We start from the raw sequence: 15,320 nt of genomic DNA on the forward strand, positions 1-15,320 counted from the left end.
TAAGAATTTTTCAGGGAAGATGGGTTCTGTCTATATATAGAAAGAACTCAGAGAAAAAAAAATCTGGGCACAGAGATCTTTTCTGAGACTGATACTCCAACCAAGGACCATATGTGGAGATAACCTAGAACCCCTGCTCAGATGTAGCCCATGGTAGTTCAGTGTCGAAGTGGGTTCCCTAGTAAGGGGAACAGGGACTGTCTCTGATATGAATTCAGTGGCCTACTCTTTGATCACTTCCCCCTGTTGGGGGTGCAGTTCTACCAGGCCACAGAGGAAGACAATGCAGCCACTCCTGCTGAGACCTGATAGACTAGGATCAGATGGAAGGGGAGGAGGACGAACCCTATCAGTGAATTGGGGGAGGGGCATGGGTGGAGAAGTGGGAAGGGAAGGGAACGAGGAAGGGGGCTACAGTTGAAATACAAAGTGAATAAACTGTAATTAATAAAAAAATAAACAAAAAAATCTGCCTTCAGGCAGCATTCCTAGGGAAGTCAAGTTGAATGTGACTTGCCTTGAATGCAAATCTAAACTTGGGAAAACTTGAAATCCATTTGTCATTCAAGTCTAACAGTGGAAAGGCAAAAAAAAGCCCAGGAGCTTGAGCTAAAGCAGATAAAAGGAATCCATTGCCTCACAGATGGGAAGTCTAAGAGTAGACTGCCTTCAGGCATAATTAGATCCAATGGCTCTGAGGTCATCAGAGAGCTCTCTCTTCCTCTTCCTTCTAACTCGGTTCTTAGCTCTGCCTTTTTCCAGAATGTTCGGGCTTTCATTCATTTATAGCTAAGAAAGACAGTATGGAAGCTCAGGTATATTGCATAACTCTAATCCAAGTGGGACAACTGTTTCTTCCTGACTTGAAGAGAAAATTCCTGGGGTGGGGGACATGATTCGGACATGGGGAAAAGCGGAGTGCAGTGACTTCAACCTTTAAGAACCACACTTAGGGGAAGGCAGGTCCAACAGAAGTGTTGGTTGAGCCACACTTTAAATGGAGAAAGATTTAATGGAAGAGCCCGCACAGCACTCCCCAGAAGCACAAGGAGCAGAGTAGCAGCCTCCTCACAGACCATAGCACCTATGCACAGTGAGACTTTTATTAGAAATCACCCTCCAAACACACCACGAAGTACTGTGGGTCCAACGTGTTTCCTGAGGAAAGAGGGTCACAGTATTGGGGTATCAAGATCCTGGGCAGTTTGGCCAGTGAGTCCAGGCAACTGCCTAGAAATGACCATGGCCAGCACTCCCTCACAGCAACATGAATCATCCATAAGAACCTCCACAAATGCAACACAAGAAACGCCAGAGCACACGCATCTGCACTACACTTAAATAATGATAAATACAGAATTCCATTTGCTGTTATTGGCCGGACAAAAGGAACCCAAAGGGGAAAAGAAAACTAAAACACCTTTCTCTCTGATGGACCAATGGGGAGAAAACCCAAATTATCAAAATTCCTCAGTTACAAAATACTTTTTTTTAAAAAATTCCATTATTAAGAGAATAAATAACAAAATATATAAAAAATAACTCGGTTGCATCAAAATTATAACTAGAAGTTATATCAAGATTCTTTGTGGCCTATCTTATAGTCAAATAAATGTTTTAGTTTTGATTTAACTTATTTAACTCTTATGGTGCCCTAGTGTGTAGTCTAGTTGAAATAGTATAAAATTAATAAATAAAAATAATAAATAGAAAACATTAACATAAGAGGGTATGAATATAAATACTCATCATGACAAAATTAAATAATTTACAGAATAAACTAACTACTTTCAGTGTCTTCCAGGAAGTGCAATTTTTCTACTTTTAAATACTAATTTGGAATTGCAGTCACAATTAACTTGGACTCTATTTACACGGTAAGAACATTGTGTTTTTAACACATTAAATTAAAATTGACCCTTTTCACATCTTAAATAAGTCTACAAAGAAGTGAAATCTTGGTGGTCTCCCATTAACAATTTACCTCTGATACCACTCTCCTCACCCCAGTCACCTTGGATGCACAGGAAAAGATAACAATGATGGGTCTAGCACCTGGGTGGAGGTACAGAAAGCAGAGGCTTGGCCCAGTGGTCCTGGACTTAGAGCCCAGGCCAGGAGTTTAAAGACTGGAGCCAGGAGGAAGCAGGTCTGCACAGCCTACAGGCATCTGCTGCCCAAGCAAATGGCTGATTTTCAGGGCCTCCAAGTGAAAAATACCTTCAGCTGATTTTCTATGATGCTTGTCAGCTGTGTAGACTGCCATCTTGGGAGGCCCGTCCCTAGATTCACTTCTCAAGCAGAATGCACCTTTAACACAAAGTTGAATTAAATGAAAACACAAAACATACTTGCCACATGGGCCTCAGTGAGCATAGCCAGAAGCCTAGGCATGCCCTCCTGCTGAGACTAACACCCATCAAGTCCATGGCTGCCCTCCCAACCTTGACAGACAATGGAACACTGTGGCTGCAAACTCCAAAACTTCCCTGAGAACCTTGTCCATGAGCTTCCACGGAGACTTTGAGCTGCTCTTCAGACTTCTTTCAGAAAACAAAAATAAATCACTTTGTAATACTTCAGTGTCCCCAGACACCCACACAGAGAGGTCTTCATGCCTGGGCCTAATGGGGACATGATAGGAGACACTGATTTCCAGGCTCCCCTTTGGGTAAGCTGCCCAAGGCTGCACCCAGGCTTCCAATTAGAAGTAGCTATAAGTCAGGGGTCCCCACTGTGAGGAGCAGAGCAGGGACTCCTCTGGGCAGTGCAGCCTAGACCTGAATGCCCCTCACAGCTTGCTTGATCGTTTCCAGAAGGCCTTTGTTTTCCGGGTTCTGGTAGCAGTCCTGATTGGAGTACATGTCAGTGAGGGTGTTCACATAGGCGTCAAAATTCTGTTCACATATTGGCTCCTAGAGAATAGAACCAGATTAGCAGGCCCTACTACAGGTAGACCCCCATATAGTAGAAACTAGTGGGGAAGCCTTAACCCCAGGCCAACAGGGCAGCAATAGCAGCCACTCCTGCCAAAACTAAAAAATCACGGCAACAAGATTCACCATTATACCCCAATTCATGAGCTACTCAGGACTAGATCCAAAAGCCAATGGCTACCCCACCACAGCACTGAGAATGCTACCAAGGGCATGGGATTATTCCCACAGGATCCTTCCCTCAAGACTCATGAACAGCAGTGAGGTCCACTCACTTTCCCACCCCTGGAACTGTCCCTAGGGCAACTTCCAGCTCAGCCGGAATACCTACAAGTGACTTGCTGCCTACCATGTGTGGAAGGCGGATATTGGCAAGACTTTGGATAAGGGCCTGGCTCAGCCCAGACAGTTCCAGGAACAGGGCCTCATTCTGCTCCTCGATGAGCTTGTTCTCCTCCTCAATGCTCTTCAGGTTCTTCTCCATGGAAGAGATCTGTGGCAGAGACAGGAAGATGCTTGTCTCGGCTCTGGCTTATTGTGAAAGCACTGGCCGTCCCTCACCATGTTCTAGGAAATGACAAAGCTTACTAGTGGGAAAGAGGCTCGGCCCGGCTCCCTGTGGGAAACCCCACTCAGGGAAAGAGATGGTCCCTGACTGGAGAGGGTGAAGATCCCCTGGAAGCACCCTCTGCTTGAAGGAAGTAGGAGCTGCTATGTCAAGTCTTTGAGGCTGTTCTCTGCCTTGTATCTACTAGGGAATGGGGTGAAACCACAGACTCCAAGGCTCCCTGGGCTCAATCTCTGCACACTTCAGCTGCGCTCTTACTTTGCCAGGCTTCTATTTCTTTCTGTAGGATGGGAATAATTGCATTCAACTTGTGCTGCCCCTGCCTCTGAGGCTTTTACTCCAACAAAAGACCAGCAAGCTGGATGCCAAGGCCCCAGGCACATCTTCTCCAGACCAAATACAGATAAATTTCTCCATCTTCCACACTCTGACAATAAGCCTACATAGGATTATGCTGTTTCTGAGGTTCCTAGTGTCAAAGGACAGTCCCTGGCTTAACTGTATTTCTCCAAAAAGTGAAAGACTGAACTCATGGGAAGACGATGTGTGACATGAAGCAAGGGCAGTGAGAGGTCCCGTGAGACGCTTCAGGAGGGGCTGAGTGCGCCTCTCTACCAGTGCTGACTAAAGTGGCTCTAGAGACCTGCCCTTGGGGCGATGGCTAAGACTGGTAAAAGAAAGCAACCAGTCTTTTACAGATAGGCTTTGTTTTGCAGTTTAAAGGTAATATCATCTCTCTGTATCCCCCAGGCTACCCTTAAACTTATGAGCTCACACAGAACTCCTGCCTCACCCTCCTGAGTAGCTGAGTACCACCTCACCAGATTCTTAAAAAAAAAAAAAAAAAAAAAAAAGAATTCTGAGGCTGGAGAGATGGCTAAGTAGTTAAAGAATGCTATTCCTCTTTCAGAGCACCCAAGTCTAGATCCCAGCACCTATACCGGGTGACTCACAACTGCCTGTAACTGGCTCCAGGGATATCTGACATCTCTGGCCTCCATAGGCACTTATGCAAACATGTGTGTACATGCGTGCGCACACACACACACAATGATGACTCCAAAGTCAAGAGCACATGCTGCTCATAGATAGGACCCAGGTTCAGTTCCCAGCAACCATACCATGCAGTTCACAATCTCTTGTAACTGCAGCTCCAGGGGATTCAAAGTTCTCCTCGGGCTTCCATGAGCAATGCACAAATGTGCGTAGACACATACAAATGTATGTATTCAATTAAAAACAAAAATGAAATATCTAGCAAAAAATAAATAAAGCTTTAAGATATGGGTTTGGCAAACTGAGAAATGAGAGGTGCTGATCACAGCATGGAGGCTCTGGGGACCCTGATAGATGACCTGGGTTATACCATGTCTCATCCAGAGACACAGGTAGAGAGAACAGTGATGGTCCCAGCTAAAAGACTGTCTTTCCTGTTGTCACTTCCAGTGGTTCTGGAGGATAACACATTAACAGGTATAGGACACATGGTACGATCTCTTCCTGACTCCATGATTGGTGCTACATATCATAGGTTCTTGAAATGGCATTAGCCTACAAAGAAACTAAATCATCAAGACATGTGGAATGAAATTGTTGCCTCTAGGAAGGGGCCTGCTGCTTTCCTGTTTGACCTCTCTGCCCTTGATGAGCGCTATGTTCATTTTCTATCCTTTTGTCTCTCCAGCCATTACGGGACACTCATATAACACCAGCTCTGCTCTAGATTCACTTAGCAGACAGAAGGTAGAGCAGTAGCCCTGTTGCCAAGCAACAGCCCTGTTCACCAATACTCAACAGTAAAGGCTTTTCTCCAAGAGCAAGCCCTGAACAAGGGAGTGGAAAGGAAACAGTTCTAACCTAACCCACATTTTACTGAGGAAAGCAAGACCTTTAGGTGGCGCTGTGCTGGTCCAGGCAGAAACAGAATAGATAAGCTGCCATTGCTAATGAGATTGGAAACATGAATTGGAGAACCAGTACTAGCAGGGCCAGAACTCTAGCAAACTGCTCTTGCAGGTGGAGCAATCCAAGAGGACGACTAACACTAGCCAGGTTAGGGGCCTAGAAGACTCCCAGGCGATGCAGTGAGTGGGCAGCTAACCAGCCCTGGGCGCTCTGTGCTCTGTGCTTTGCTTCCATTCGTTCAATACCAGTGGTACTGATGGAAGCAGCATTCACAGGCTGGCTCCGGGTGGCCGGGAAGAGCCAAACTGAGCGGTGCCACCCACCTGAGACTGCAGCTGCACCATGGCAGCCTCCATCTCCGAATTGGACTCGTTCAAGTCTCGTATCTCCTGATTTAGCTGCTTGATCTCCTCATCGTTCTCCAGCACTGCCAGAAAAAAAAAAGGAAGAAAGTAAGGGAAGGAAGGAAGGAAGGAAGGAAGGAAGGAAGGAAGGAAGGAAAGAAAGAAAAAAAGAAAGAAAGAACCAGCTGCTGCTCTGTTCAACTGCTTTGGAGATGGTAAGGAAGATCTTTATGCAGAGGTGAGCCTCTTGCCAAGCCCAGAGTGCCTCTCTTGGGCATGCATATTGGAAAGTCTTGGAAACTGAGAACAGTATTATTTTCCTCCTACCTTGACCTGTGCAGGATGCACAGATCTCTTCAGAGACATTAACTGCTATGACCGAAGAGAGATATGTTCAAAGAGAATCTCCTTGCCTTCACAAACTCATGGGCAAGGCTTTTGGTGCCCTCCCATCAGACTCTGATCCATATATAATCACCAAGTTCAAAGTCAGAGTCAACACGACTATCAAGTGAAGTCAGGGGCTCTGAATCCAGGCATTGAGAACTTCAGGATTACGGTTAATCGGACAGCTAGATCAAGGCAAGAACTACCACGGATCATTTTCAGGGAGCTCAGCTTCCCCATCCCCTTCCCACAGCACAGAGAGAAGGATAAGAAGGGGCATCCCAGAAGGGCAACCTCACCATCACTTGTCTTGAATTTTGGGCTGAGAATCTCATCCCCTGAGAGTTTTCCTTTCTTTCCAGCAAAGGTTGCTCTGGGACAGCCAGACAAACTAGAAGCAGAAGTTACACATCACTGACCAGTTCAGGACATAGTGCATAGGCAGGTCGGGGATCCCACACCGGGACTACATCAGTTCCATCCCCTCTCACTCAGATGACCCTGCAGGCCTCCCTGTGGGGGCACTGCTTCACCCCAGCTTCCCTGCCTGGTGAGCAAGGCTGTGCTCCAGGAAAGGGGCCCAGCCATGCACCTCCTCAGAGCCTTCCCTGTTTGGCACAGGCATGGCTGGTCACAGGTCCTAAAGGAAACGGGGCATTGCTGCCTCCAGGTGTTATTAGTCTGGGCAGAGGCTGAGAACTGCGTGCTCCCCCTGCTGGCCCTCTGAAGCACTCTAAGAGAGGGTCCTCAGAGCTAACTCCACCTGAGAGATCCTCCAGGACATGGATGGACCAGCATTCACAGGTGATTTCTCCACTATAGCTATTCAAGCAGAAAAGCATACAAAAGCATGTGGATTATCACACACTACTTCATGTTTGTGCAATGATCTCATTCCCATTGTAAGTCAAAGTGGTAAGTAAAAATGCACGTTGGAAGCACAGAGTTCAAATAGCCTGCCCACCTGGCCCAGGCTCCTGCAGTCTTTTTTTCCTGTTATTGGCATTACCTTTGTGGTCTATATCCTGTGGTCATCCCAGCTGCCCAAATGAGACCCGATTTTTTCCTGTGTTCCCTACTAAGTCCCTCACTCTCGGAGACAATTGGATAGATACTTGCTCACAAAGTTCTGCCTCCTTTCCTAACAAGTATGCCAGGTCCTTCCCAGCTCCAGCTACATGGGGGCTTTCCCTCCACACACCTCAGGGAAAACGTCTGGCTCTTTCTCCAGAGCACCATTTGCCCACTACTCTGCTGTTTCCCCTGATCCCTGCTCTCTATTCACCAGATTCAGTTAACTCTCATTTGTTTGTGCGATCAGTCCCTACTCACTCTGCCCAACACACACTCTAGACGGCAATGCCTGGTTATCCCTTTGTTCTGGGCTCTGTCTCTGCTCCTTGATGCTGGGTGGACTCTCTGTAAATTAATTTTGTTGTTGTTGTTGTTGAATGGATGTGCTAACTTTGTGGGTAGGAATAAGGGCGAGAAAGAAGAAGAAAGAAAGAAAAGGAGGGGGAGAAAGAAAGGAAGAGGTATTGGCTTCCACTTCAAACAGAAGTTACAAGAGCAATGGCTTCTTAGAACAGCATGGCAAGGGATCTGGTGAAGCAGGGCAACCTAGCCCTATGGCAGGTACTGTGAGCCTAGGCGAGAAGAGGGCTAGTTACCAGGCCCCTTGCAAAGCAAGTGAGAGCCTCAGCCCAAAATTCAAAAATCAAGCCCAATGTAAGAGGCAGGGCACAAGGTATAGGAAACAAACCTTTCCTGAAAAGTGAAATATGGGCAGGGGCAGGAGTCTGGTCATACATGGCCTCCATATTTAACGGGATAATGACATAACATACTCACTCATAACATCAGGGCACAGAGGGACACTTATGAGGGCAAACACATGCTGAGGCAAAACAAAGACTCTCTGGTACCAAGAGCCTCCATGACATCTCTCTTTGAGCTACTTACTTGGGTCTTGCTTTCCCTTGCAGAATTGTTATCCCCACTAAGTACTAGCTTGCTCCCCCCAACAGGAGTTTTGTCCCAGACCAAAGGTCCCTGATTGTTGACATGCGGGTCAGGTACCTTCTGTGGGTGAGGAAACTGCCATTGGCATGCCCAGAGCCATCACAACCTGGGGTGGGGCAAGTAGGGCCCTCATTCTTCAGCGACTTCCAGGAGAAAGATGAACCATTGAGAGCGCCCTCTTTCTGCCTCCGAGCAGCCAGCGGGCAACCAGAAGCACTCCTGTGAGAGGCATATTTGCCGCTGATGTGGCCAAGCCCCACACAGCCTGGAACTGGGCACCTAGACACAGAAAGACTGAGGTGAAAGACTGAGGTGATCACAGGGGCCCTGGGCGGGAAGATCTAGGAACCCTACAAAGCCAGGCTCTAGAAACCCAGCTCAAAGTACTTCGTACTTTTGAGTGAGGCAAGAAGCTAGTCAAATCTCGTAGCTGGCTTTCCAATTGGGAATGCTGTCCCTCTCCCTTTCTCCTTGGTCCTTGCATAGCAGGGTTTGCTAATCAGAAGGGTGGTGAGGGCACCCCAGGCCAGTCAGCGCAAGAAGGCCTGTTAACCTACAGCTTCAGAGCTGTGACGTATCATGACATGATACCCAGGGGTGTCTGGAGAACACAGTGCTCAGACAGGAGGGTCTGGGCTTTGACTACCCATAATCACCCTGCTGGAGGCTTGCCAGGAGTATGCTTCCTTTATTCCAGGTATTTGAAGACAGAGACAGAAGCACTATGGCTGTAATATAGATGCAGAAGACAAATGTCCCAGGCATGGTGTATGAAAAATTGGCTAGGACCGGACACACCCACTCGTGCCCCAGAACAAGTTCTTCAATCTGAAGATTTGCAATCCTCCCCCAACAAATGCAACTCAACGAAGTCACCATTCATCACATGTTCACTCTACGCTAAGAACCAGGCAAATACACAGGACCCAAGGATAATGCCGCCATACTTTACAGAGTTTTCTGTGGGTACAAAGAAGTCAGGGCAGGACATTTTCAGGAAGACAGAGGACCAGAAGCAGTCTCCTGCTGTATCCTGCTCCTGGGGCAGAGGGCATAATGACCAGCTGGCGAGTAGCAAGATGACAATAGCAAGGTAGTCCCCATCTCATTTCCAGGATAGTCTTGGAGACAGTCTCCTCTCCACCTTTGCCAAGGTCCTGCTTCCTCTGTCTGAAACAGCCCCTTGCTTTTCTCTCCTTCCCTTCTTGCTCCTCCAGCCCACACAGGCCTCAGACAATGTAGTGGCCACAAGGTGATCTCAGCCTGAAGCCTATAACAGGGACACACCGGGAGCACCCCACAGGGGATTTGGGTAGCTCGCATTCAATATCTAGCTCCTCAAATCTGGATGCCCATCATTGTGAAGTCTGGGATACCTAGGCCAAAGACAGCCAACCTGAGGGTTGAGATGAGACCCCTCCTGAGTCCCCAATATCACAAGCTCATATGGCCAGATGAAGTAGGCTTTTCAGTCACTCCAGACAGCCGGATTCTTCTAACCACTTGAAAAGCCCCTAACCTCTTTGAAAAGAGGAGTCACTTCTATTCCCTGGAACAGCATGTATAAGCAGTATTCAGGAGCGAGTCCTTCCTCTTAACAATGGCATCAAATCTTCAAAGTCAGCAGTTTTGACATTACAGTGAGACATGATTATGGCGTGAGACAACAGGCTTCTGCGCTCCTTGAATGAGCTTATGTTTCCCAGAATGGCAGTGGGGCGCAGAAGCCATGTGTGCAGTGACATGAGACATGGGTCCAGGAGAATGGAGAACAGAGGAGTAGCTGCCAGTGGCAGGGACAATATGGGCCTCCAGAGTCATGGATAGAACAGGGGAAGTACCAACACCTCGGCACTGTACCCTCTGTTGCCGTCTGAGACCTCAAAGTCCTGACAAAGGCTTAGTCTCAATCAGTAATTCTACCACAACCCCACAACTACAGTTCACACCTGTGCTAACCAAAATCCCATACTTCCACAGGACTTGGTATAGCCATTAAAGTTCCTGCTTTAGTCTGTACTGGTTTAAAGATGCTGACCAATTATAAATATTTTATGAGCAAGGGGAAGTTCTACAAAATGGAACTACTCCCAGGTGCCCCATTCTTGCCATAAAGACATTAGGAAATTCATATTGCCAGTACTGTGTGATATCTAAAGATTGCAGTCTCCTTCCATTTGCAGAAGTTTTTTTTTTGTTGTTGTTATTGTTGTTAAAGCAAAGTTGACAGTACTTTAGAAAAAGGAAAACTATTTTTCCCAGCTAATTTGAAAATACCAGTTTTGACCCTAATTATTTACAAACGTAGCATAATTCACCAATAGTATCACAGCCAGCAGGGTCTTTGCCGACATGCTTGACAAGGGCTTTGTGTGTTCATGGTCCCAGGCCAATTCCTGGATTCTTAAGGAGAAAAATAATTTTTCAACCCAAGATTTAGCCAGCACATGTTTTTGCATTGTTAATTTAGCACCCACTGCAGGTTTTCTTATAAAAATTATATAGATTTCATTAGACTAAATAAATGGTCTAAATAGTCTAAATAAACAACATAGTCAGGGAAGGCCTGCTTCTCGAAAGCTCAGCCCCAAGCGGTAGCCTAAGTCTTGATCAAAGCCCAAAAGCAGAGAGATCTGTTCTGTTCACCTGCTGGAGGAATGCCCTATCCACTTTACTAAGGATCAGCTCCGAAACTCCTGTGTCCTGGGTAAGTTAGTCAGTGGGTCATCCCTATTTGAGCCTGTGACATGGCATGTCCCACCTGCAAAAGAGTGTTGCAGGAAACTAGCTCTCTGTAAGAAGAATAATCTTACAACGATACAAGTACCTACTGACTGCATCACAGATGGTAAAGGTTTGCCCATAAGCCCTCAGAAGATATATCACCCCTACCTTGCCCCAGAGGGATGGAAGTAGCCATTTCCAAAAATACAAGCATGTCTTTTTGCTTCAGGGACTTGTGTCACTTAAGATCCACAAAGGATGTGGGAACTTTCTAGAACTCCTAGTGAGGCAATGGTGCATTGCTTTGAGCTTTTTTCTGTCTCTTCCTCTGCCCCATGAAATTCTAGCCCATGCACTGGCTGTAGCAAATGATGAAAGAAGCCCCTTGCTATGATATTTTGGTGGTCAAACCCAATTTCCCCAAGAAAAAATAAAAAGGGATTCTAGGAAACTGGCCTTGAAGTGCCATCCTGATACCAAATGGAGAAAAGTTTAAAGAAAATCGTCAAGCTTATAGATTTATAGAATGGTGAGAAAGTGAAGAAGAAGAAGAGGAGGAGGAGGAGGAGGAGGGGAAGAAGAAGAAGAAGAAGAAGAAGAAGAAGAAGAAGAAGAAGAAGAAGAAGAAGAAGAAGAAGAAGAAGGCTGTAAAACGATTTGTAAAAGACATTCAGGCCAAGGTGGTAAGAAAGGAGTTACTGGAATGCAAATAAGGATTTATCAGAAAGCACAAAAATGGCTCCAAAAACTCTTCCAGGGTTCATTGAGAGGCAGTGCCACAGAAAACAGATCAGTCCTAAGGATAGATGAAAAAGCTGCAACAGGAAGAGAGTAGTTTGAGAGGATATTTTAGGGATTATATTGACAAGACTTGAAAAGTAGCCAGAAAATAATATTCTATGGTGAGGGAAACTGAGAACCAAGCCAAAGCCAAGAGGTATTGTCATCATCTTAGGTCAGAAGGACAACACTGCTTTTACTCAATGAGATTTTTTTTCATGTGTAAGAACATATAGCCGCTTGAAGCATTGCGTGCCTTCCAAAAGCCAGTGTCTACTCCTAACAACCAAATTGTATTTATCACCTCTCATCCTGGTCAAATTATCAAGTACAGAGATATCAAATGTGTTCCAGATGAAGACATGCCAATTTATTGTCAACCAAAAGAAAAGGGATGGCTAATCTTCAAGTTCCAGAAAAATATCCTTCTCTGCTGGATAAACTCTCTTTGCAAAACAAGCCTCTTCCTGAGAAGAAGGAAATGGGAGAAATGATCGAATGCATCTGGTAGAATGGTAGACTTTTATCTAAGTAAAAAAAGATAGCACCATTATAGTAGAGAAGTATATAGAGATGAGAAACTACTTGCCACTGTTTTTAATATCCAGCTATATAGTGTTTTAAAAGTTAAGCGAAGAATAAACACAAATATAAAAGCCCTGACTTTGCCCTTTATGTGTGATGACTTCAGTGTCAAGATAAAGTTATACATGTATCCGTCTGTCCATATAGCCCTTGCTGTCCTGAAGTTTACCATGCAGACCAGGTCAGGCTGGCCTTGAAATCATAAAGATCTGCCTGTCTCTGCCTCAAGAGTGCTGAGATTAAGGGCGTGCCCCAACGTGCACAGGTTGTAAAAACTACATTTAAAAAAATTACCCTAACATCTGATAGGCCGCACCTTGGGATACATTCAGCTGTGTACATGAACAAGCTAAGACCAAAATGCTAGCTAGCTGTGTGTGTCTACTTCATTGACTGACACTCCATTGTTATGCTAGGGAATTTACACCTGTATCTAACTGGTAATCAGAAAAAGAAAACAATTTGTAAAGGAGAGAAAAATAAAGAACAAGGAGATCCTCTCTGCTCCCCATATTGGGTCCAGTCTCCATTTTCAGCTCTTCCAGGCCCTCCCCCTTCACTAGCTATGGTCAGATACATAATATTCAGAGCTATAACATCTTCCTAATGAACTACCCTCCAAAACTTCACACCTGAACCTTCTTGCCAGACAAAACACAGACTACAAGGCCCGTGAGAATCCCAGAACCACTTTGGGGCAGTGGGGTACTTAGCTCATAATGTTTTATTTAACCAATCAATTAGCATCTCAAAGCCCCACCAAAACACCTCTGACCTGAGCCCAGAGAACGTGCTCTGGGTTCAATATCCAGGTTCCAGTACTACTGTAAAAATAAAGATTGTCATCAATCAATTTAGTGGCCAGATGCAAAGAACAGTCTAAAGCTGTTTCGTTTTGTTTTTGAGACAGGCTCTCATTAAGTAGCTCAGGCAGGCTTAAACTCAATGATCCTCCTGCTTCTACTCTTCCAACCTCTGGGATTCCAAATTTGTTTTTAAATGGCATTGTTTTATTTGTGTTGTTGTTTAGTTATATTTAAAAAACAAACAAACAAACAAAAAAAAAAAACCCCTCAATTTTTCAAAACAGTGAAGGAGCCATAATGACTCAACATACTTCATCAACTCGGGGTCCTCCTTGTCATCCTTGGTAGGCGCCACCTTGAGTCCACTCTTCTTGGCACGTGGGCAGCCTGACAAACTGGTTTTGAAAGAGGAAAACATGCCACCTCAGTCCCAGAACAGCAGCTCCCTCACTGCCTCATGCTACTCCCTCAAGTTCTGTGGCCCCCTGTCGGGGTGGGAAGGAGGGAAGAAAGGATCAATCGGTCAGCTGACTCATTAGTTAGGCTTTCAGATGGAACAGAGTTGGCTCGCACAGAGCCTTCAAACAGGGCAACAGAACAATCAAAAGTGGGAAAAAGCTCCAGGAGCCTCTAATCTGATACTTTGTCTTTTTATTTTACTGCATAGGGATACCTCGAGCCTGGAAGTACCAACGATTCAAAAGAGATACAAATGGGCTCTAGTTGCTGGCAACTTTAATATCTTATTGAGAACATTAGTGCTTTGTCTAAGTCAGAACTCTCATCACCACCCTCAGACCCACTCACCTTCTGTGTGAAGCATAGTTCCCTGTTATGTGGCCAGAGCCATCACAGCCAGGTGTGGGGCACCTGCAGAGGAACACAGGATGAAACCAGAGCCAGAAAGACATTTGCCCCTTTGGACTCAGTTCTCAAATGAGTCCATCATAATCTTAAGCCCTATGTCCTTCAAACAACCACCCCACATCAAGCACTTCTTTACCAAGGGGCACCACATACCTTAGCCTGCCATGGCCAGCAACAGCTATTCAATAAGATCGTATCAGGGACTTATTACTGATCCCGGCCACTCCCAGGGAAACCCAGAAAACCAAGAGAAGAGTAGATGAATGAGCCTAACTTGACACTGGACACCAAAATGGGGCACTGGGTCCGGCCTGGTGTGTGCAAAAAGAGAGTGTGTGCTCCCAGCTTGGCTTTTTATTAAGTTCCAGTCATGCTGGTTCTCCAGAACACATCTAAGCCTGAGGTGAGGTTTAATCATGAGAACTCAGAGGTGCCCGTGAGCACCTGCTGTGTGGACACTGCAGACCTGAGAGCAGAACTCAGCCAGTGGCTTTTGTGGGCAGATGGACCCCACAAGGGTAAAATAAAAAGCACAAAATACAAAAATCAAGCTTAATACGTCCATTATATCCATTATATACGTGAATATAATTTCTGCCTATACAGTAGTAGAAATTATACTTTGATGTTGTGAACATGGACTTTTCTTCAGTTATTTTCTCCCAAATGGAAAGCCACAGGAGGTGTTGGCTGAATTTGCCTGACCTGGGGGTAGACCCATCTCCTCAGATCTGCTGCTTTGCATCTTGTTCCTAATTACAGTGAGCATTTGGTGTTGGTTATCCAAACCAGTGCTACCCCATGACACCCTGGTCCTAGGGAGCCTCTGCTTTCCTGTATACAAGCAGCATCTGACTTTTCGAATAGAGTGCTTCTTATATGAAGAACGAAAGCTAGGAGCCTGCTGTCTTAGAGGATGGCCTAGCTGTCATCATTTCTTGTGACTTTCTTTCTGCCTCCACCCCAGGGATTTTGGGGGGGGTATCTTCCCTGACTCCTCAGGTCCCTCAAAGTGTGATATACTGGGTACTTCTCTGTCTCTCAGGTAGCTGACCCACCAAATCTTTCTCTAGTCTTCATGTGGGCGCTACATTATCACCATGGTAGCCCCGCTGTACAGAAGTCCAAGTACAGGGGCTATACAAGAAGGAACTGAAAATAGTGTCTTCTTTTCAGTGTGAAGAAGCTCAGTCTGAGCCCCAGGGCTCCTGCTCCTTGTCTTCATGTCAAGGAAGCAGCCAGCAGAGATTCAGTGCAGAAAAGGGTGGTAGCTCAGGGGTCACATGGCAACCCAGGCTTCTGAGCTATTGGCACCAGAGATGAGACGCAGATATACTCAATAGCACCTGTGAGTCTTGGGAGGGTCTGTGGCTCCCAGAGAGCAAGCCTGTGCCTA

The 15,320-nt window shown here is 45.9% G+C and overlaps 1 protein-coding gene across 5 annotated transcripts in view; it reads right to left on the minus strand.

Moving 5' to 3' along the window:
• Nucleotides 1–1,089: 1,089 nt before the first annotated feature.
• Myt1 (myelin transcription factor 1) overlaps nucleotides 1,090–15,320 on the minus strand; it is a 66,253-nt gene continuing 52,022 nt past the window's right edge. For 4 of the 5 annotated variants that reach the window (XM_060382661.1, XM_060382659.1, XM_021646535.2 and 1 more), the window contains 7 exons: nucleotides 13,865–13,927; nucleotides 13,369–13,452; nucleotides 8,220–8,441; nucleotides 6,440–6,531; nucleotides 5,733–5,836; nucleotides 3,286–3,429; nucleotides 1,090–2,915 (listed from right to left, as the gene is read on the minus strand). In XM_060382661.1, coding sequence (XP_060238644.1) covers nucleotides 2,775–2,915; nucleotides 3,286–3,429; nucleotides 5,733–5,836; nucleotides 6,440–6,531; nucleotides 8,220–8,441; nucleotides 13,369–13,452; nucleotides 13,865–13,927 — 850 coding nt within the window. In that variant the 3' untranslated portion in view covers nucleotides 1,090–2,774. The remainder of the gene's footprint in view (nucleotides 2,916–3,285; nucleotides 3,430–5,732; nucleotides 5,837–6,439; nucleotides 6,532–8,219; nucleotides 8,442–13,368; nucleotides 13,453–13,864; nucleotides 13,928–15,320) is intronic. The other variant, XM_060382662.1, reaches the window with a different exon arrangement.

The sequence above is a fragment of the Meriones unguiculatus genome, chromosome 4 (assembly GCF_030254825.1).
Source record: "Meriones unguiculatus strain TT.TT164.6M chromosome 4, Bangor_MerUng_6.1, whole genome shotgun sequence".
Classification (NCBI taxonomy): Eukaryota; Metazoa; Chordata; class Mammalia; order Rodentia; family Muridae; genus Meriones; species Meriones unguiculatus.